This window comes from Anopheles nili, chromosome 3 (assembly GCF_943737925.1).
Source record: "Anopheles nili chromosome 3, idAnoNiliSN_F5_01, whole genome shotgun sequence".
Lineage (NCBI taxonomy): Eukaryota > Metazoa > Arthropoda > Insecta > Diptera > Culicidae > Anopheles > Anopheles nili.
Window position 1 is genome coordinate 26664680 of NC_071292.1, and position 6000 is coordinate 26670679.

Consider the following 6000-nt stretch of genomic DNA (forward strand, 5'->3'; position numbering starts at 1 on the left):
CGCAATATTCGCACCGAACTGATCGTTCCCCATCGGTGACGATCACTATGGTAGGCATCCCGAAAATCTGACAGTCGTCGATGGATGAAACGCAAAAACTTTTTGTCCTGCGAAGCACGCAAAGGGCGCATGGGTTCTGGGCATGCACGGAATTTAATTAGGACCATCCGCGGTAGGAATTCCTTGACGGTCGAATTTTATTCCCGCCTGTGGAGCGCTCTTTGGTGATGACAAGATGACAAAAGTTTTAATATCATGTTTTAATGTCGGTTTGACAGGCTTTTTCCTCGCTCGCTCATGAAGCCCACGCGAGGTTCGCTTCCATTTAAGGCGTTTCCGGGTAGGACACCCGGTTGGAAAACATTTTCCTCTCACGGCCGCACGATGCGACCGGCGAACGCGAACGTCCGATGGTCGGGAGTAGGTTGTTTTTTTTTTGCCTTCACCCTCCAAAAATTTCCCGGTATGCCGGAATTGGCAGTCGCGGACGGACGCGCAAATTAAAATTCATGCTGCGAATAGCTGCGGACATTTTTCGAATGCAATCCGAGCGCGCTCATCTCCGGTAGGGCATGGAATCCCGAGGGAGAGTGTGCCAGTGGACGGTGGGCAATTAGTGAAAAATGAAAACATCAATCGCTAGCACCACCATTCGCTTCCTTTCGCAGGAAGATGGAAGAGCCAGGCGCGTTTGACGCCTTGCCGATGGTTACAGGTCGTGATAACGGCGTCCTATCGAAGGGATTGGCCACCGTTGGAGGCTACTCTTCGCTACTGTTGCATCTGCTCAACTTGACGTACAGCACCGAGGAAGATAGAGATTAATCCAAGCCACGGGGAACAGTTGAGGTCGAACTCATGCCAGATAAGAAAGGGAGCATCGGAAACGACCCGGGATACTGCAATCAGTTTCCTGTAAGCGTTCTTAATTGCGTTCCGATGTTATTTGTACGGTATTTCGTCCAAAACAGTAAGAAATAGGTTCCGTTGTTTTGATGGTGTCAAATGGGTTGTAGAAACGCTTGGTAGCGCCTCGGCTATTCTTACGACAACGAAAGCATAGTGCGTGATATTTTGAGTGACATTTTGAAGTGCCCCAGAGTCCGGTTACACTATCTGTTAGCAGTCAGACAAGAGGTTTTCGCAATCAACCGTAAAGAGAAAAACATCTAAAAGGTCTTGGGTAGCTACTGAGCGTTATAACGAAATTGATTTTTTAATATAAAAAATTTACGCTAAGCGAATCTTGTTTACTTTTCACACCATCGAACGATGAGGTTCAAAATGAAGAAAGTTTGTATTTAAATGCAACTAAACCCTTCCTTCTATCTAGGGAAATCAAACAAAGTTTCAAAAAGTCTCTTCTATAGCATTATTCACCACCGATCTTCAATAGCCAACTTGAGGATTTGAAAAAATATTCTAAGCACGAGAGATTCGGAAATGGAATAAAAACAGCTCGAAAAGAAGGATAGTGAGCATGGGCTATCGACAAAGTAAACAAACTTTCAGTAACTTCGCTGCTTGTCACTTGAACATATTTACTCTGCTCAGTAGAAGCATTCCAGCGAGAATGGCGTTCCCGTCGGTCGTAGCGGCAAGGAATCATCCCAAGTTACTTCAACACCGAATTCCTTTTCGTCCTGACCCACAAAGGCGTGCTAGTTCAATGTCCATTTCACAGCTCACGGAAGCCAGTGAGGAAGAAAAAGGGTAGAAAAATAGCAAAAGTAAAGTTGGTCAGTAACTGTCCGAAAAATTGGGCCGCGCCGCATCCTTCGATTCCGGTGGATTTGTAATGACATGGGAAATCATGCCGGGTTTAGGGAAGTTTAAACGTACACGTACGCGACCGAGGGATCCGGCCCTCACGGGAAGAAAGCCCGTAACGAGGATGTTGGTGATTATGTGAGTTTGGTTTTGGCATGTTTTCATAAAACAGATTTTCAACGGATTTGTGTCCCACAAGGCACAGGAGGCCCGTTCCGTAGGGGTTGGGTGGACATAAAAAAAATCAACAAATGTGCGCTGACCATGGATAACAACACACCAACGGTGAGGAGAGTTTTCATTACCTGTCCGTCCCGAAAAATCAAGGGAAACGGAGATAAGTTCTTGTCCCTTTGGCGTGGCGATGGAAGCTCCGTCCTTTTTCCCGCCACCGACCAGAACCACTATCGGTGACGCAGTGATAATGATCCGAACCGCCTCGAGCCTTCGAGAGAAAGAAGGACCGTGTACGACGACAGTCAATATTTAACCTGTCAGTGTGGGCCTTTCTCGTCGATTGGATTTGGGTGGAAGGAAAAGTTTCGAGCATCCTACCAGTGGCGTACCTGCGCTCACACGGAAATGGGATCCTATCCTGTAACCCGAGCAAGACGAACGGCTCAGACGAGGGGGGGGTGGGTTTGGTTCTGCGTCAGGTAGAAACGACCACCGATGAAAAGTCCTTTAATTGATTTATAACACGTACCACACAAAAAAAAAGGGATCGAGAACTGGTGGGTTCACCATTGACGATGGTGTGCCGTCAGGTAGGAGATAAGAAGAAAGGTGATTTTCATAGGTCTGCTATCCAATCCGTACCCTAGCCGGAGGGTACGCACCTTGGGTTGCAAGAACTCTCCTGATTGTGCTCGACAGACGCGCCTGGAAACCATGGCCTGGGCATTTCGAAAAAGGACTTTCGTTTCGCTCCTTCTATTTCCACCTTTTGCTTAGGATTATTGGAATGGGTTTGGAGATTACTCGGTTTTCTGTCACCTTTTCTATTAGTTTCCTCTTTTTTTAAACACATCCCTTCAAGGTGGCAACACTAGCAAGCGATCAATGCGAATGAAGAAGCCGCATCAGTGGTCCGGAGGGCCAGTAAAACCGGAAAATCGTCATTTTATTTCAACGGCAACAAAATCTTTCAACACGGAACGGTTTTTGGTACGAGGCAGCAGGGAAAAAAACGCCATTCAATCATTAGCCCACACGGGCTGCTGGTTGGTGTGGGATGCTGGTGAAGAATAGATTCATTAGGAAAATTTCCCGGCTGCAAATTGATGAATAGAGCACCGAGGCTAGGGATCAGTAGGGCAAAGGCAAACGGGCGTCCGGAACGGATCGGAAGCGCGTGCGGGAGCGAGTGTTTTCTAATCAACGAGGAGCTAAAAGGATGATGATTAGCATCCAATAAACGCGCCTTGTCATCGTGAATCAGCACCACCGTAGTGTCCTTCTCTAACGGGAAGGCTGCTTCTGTTTTGGGATAAAAAGGAGGCTCGTTGGTATTGTTTACATAGCAGTCCTTGTTTTCTAACGCATTCATTATGCTGAGCTGTATTGTTTTCTGTCATAAACGAAAAGATCATTCATTACGGCGTTAGTTCTGCAGCTATACGTAAGACGAGAGAGTATCTATTTCGTAACCTCACTACCCTGGATACATCCATTTTAACTTCTCGCATTGTTGTTGGCAATAACGTACAACACACTGGTGACCTGTTTTACAAGAAATTTTTTGTTCTCCTACAATATAGGAGACTCGGAACAACCATACCAATGCATGTTCAACTTTTTAATTGGTTTCTCAGCGTCCTACCGGTGGTTTCCTAGAAGCTTTTTTCTTTTCAATTTCCTACGGAAGACGTATAAGAGTGCACGTGTCTGAATATAAAAGCAACACTCATCCCCCAACCAGTATGACGCTCGTCACAGCGGTGTGTGATTGGCTTTTCTGTATTTTTGGCGCCAGGCATTTCAAGCGATTCCCCATATGTTTAGCTCCTTCATTCGAAATACATCCACAACCGATCATCACCACCTTTCGAGCCAGTCGTTGTGAAAGCAGCCCAGTGGAAGAGGTTGAAACGGTTTCCCTGTTCGGAAAACATTGTTTGGAGAATCTGGCGCACGCAACCTGGAAACGTCAAACGCCGGCTTCTGTTCACGTCCATCCCCCCACAACAGCAGTAGGAACCGTCAGGATTGCTTGACAGCTACAACGAACCTCCACCGCGAACGATGAAGCGACTGCCTGATTCCCCAGCGAGAGGTTTATTAGAGGCGTGGGGTTAGTTAGGTTCGTTGGGTTTGGATTTCGTCCTCACGAAAACAACACTAGCTGAGGTTGTTCCTTGACGTGTAATCAGGCACTCTTGACCGAGCATTTCTTCAGGTGCAAGCGCCTCGGGACTTCGCAATCGAAACCCTAGACTTGCTTGAACCCCCTTAATGGGGAGGCAAACAATAAATGCATTGCTGGTCGCGCTGCTGGCAGAAACGCTAGACGACGACGAGAGTTTGTGTTGTCGGTAAATCATGTTCCCTGGAGGAAGCAAAAGGCTTTTTTCCCGGACCCGACCAAAGAAAAATAAAACTGACGCATTCACGAGAGCTAGCGGAAAAAGAAAATGTTGGGGAGGATTTGCTACGACGCCGAGCTCGCAATCCTTTCGTGCACCGGAAAACGGGCACTCTTAGCTCGCGATCCGAGCCGGAAAAACTTACCAAGTAATCTCTGGACTTCGACCACGTTGATGTACAGATTTAGATAGCCTTCGCCGGTCGCCACCAGCAGGGACAGCAGTAATCCAACGTAAACACATAAATTCGTCATTCTGCCGGCTGCGTGGTTTAAACTTCTTTCTTCACTTTGCTACGGCCGGTATTTTTTCACTCGTCTCGTGTTCCCCCGAGGTACCACGCTTGCCACCAGTTTTCTTGGGCTCGTTCTCGTATGCTCGCTTGCTTTTTTTCCCTTTTCCGACTTTCGATTCAGGGTTGCGCACCACTCGAAAAAAAAAACCCTCAGACCGTGGCCGGTGTATCTCTCGTTCCTCTTTCGCTTCAACTTTCGCGTTCTACGGTTTGATTCTACAACCTTTTGTTTCTCTCTTCTTTCACTACAATTTGGTTGCTTTTATCCGTTTTTACCACGCACACGCACACCGCACTTAACACTTCATCACCGATTTTCGAAAATTATCGAACGCGCTGAAGGCGATGCAAATACGCACCTCGAAGTGCCTTTTCTGTGCAACCCAACTCTCGAAGAACTGCGGAATCTGGCTTTGAAAGTAAACGACGAGACATCGAACGTGTGCGTTGTTTCAACGACCAGGGAGCAAAAAAAAACTTCACGATCGATCAAGCTTGTCTGTTGATCGCACAATCACGATGGGCGCTGATGACAATTATACAGCAAGTTTACGCGGCAATGAACCTGCGATGATTGTCGAAACTGCACAGTACCGATGGGGACAAGTTTGAGTATTATGCACCGGAATTGCTAAGGTTGCTGCGATGAACGATTTATTCAAGAAAGCACTCGAGGGCTTACACAATCACGTTAGCACTGGGACGCAATTTTACAATAAGATCAAAACACGGTTTCACTCCCGCTGGTTGAGACACTTCACATAAACAAGTCGCGCCATTTTGACTCCATTACGTTCGAAAACCACTTACAATCTATTGAACGCGACGCTATATCGATATGCTGGAGGTTTGCCTTCAAATGCAATATTCTACCGGCAAACCGGCTTGATGGACTGAATGTACCACACGCTGATCAAAATTACGCGGGACGAAAAGTCGAAACTACGTAAGCATCAACTGTACGCGACGCAAAGATAAACGCCCAGCACGCGGGATGAATGTTCAGAAACTGACTTGCATGATCGCGCACAGCATAGCTGATGCCGGGTTTCGATGTTGTTTTTCGGTTCCTGGCAAAAGCCGACGCAATCCGAACATTCACGAAGCCAGTGGTCATTGCAGGGTTCGCCAACATGATAAGAGTTTGTTTGTGAATTCTCGTTCTTTTATGTTAGGAAAATGCTTTCGTCACCATGCAACTGATGCATTATTTTTCCAAATTATTTGATCAAAAAATTAGTGAGACTTTTTCAAAAACATACTGATAACAAAATTGTTAATTCTTTTAAAATTTTAGTAAATAGAAAAAGTTTGAAAATATTATGCTTGAGGACCACCCCTCTCGAACTC

The 6000-nt window shown here is 46.4% G+C and overlaps 1 protein-coding gene across 1 annotated transcript in view; it reads right to left on the reverse strand.

The window, feature by feature from the left end:
• Nucleotides 1–4609, reverse strand: part of LOC128723578 (tyrosine-protein kinase Dnt) — an 85529-nt gene extending 80920 nt beyond the window's left edge. The window contains exon 1 of the mRNA XM_053817333.1: nt 4501–4609. Coding sequence (XP_053673308.1) covers nt 4501–4609 — 109 coding nt within the window. The remainder of the gene's footprint in view (nt 1–4500) is intronic.
• Between the last annotated feature and the right edge of the window lie 1391 nt (nt 4610–6000).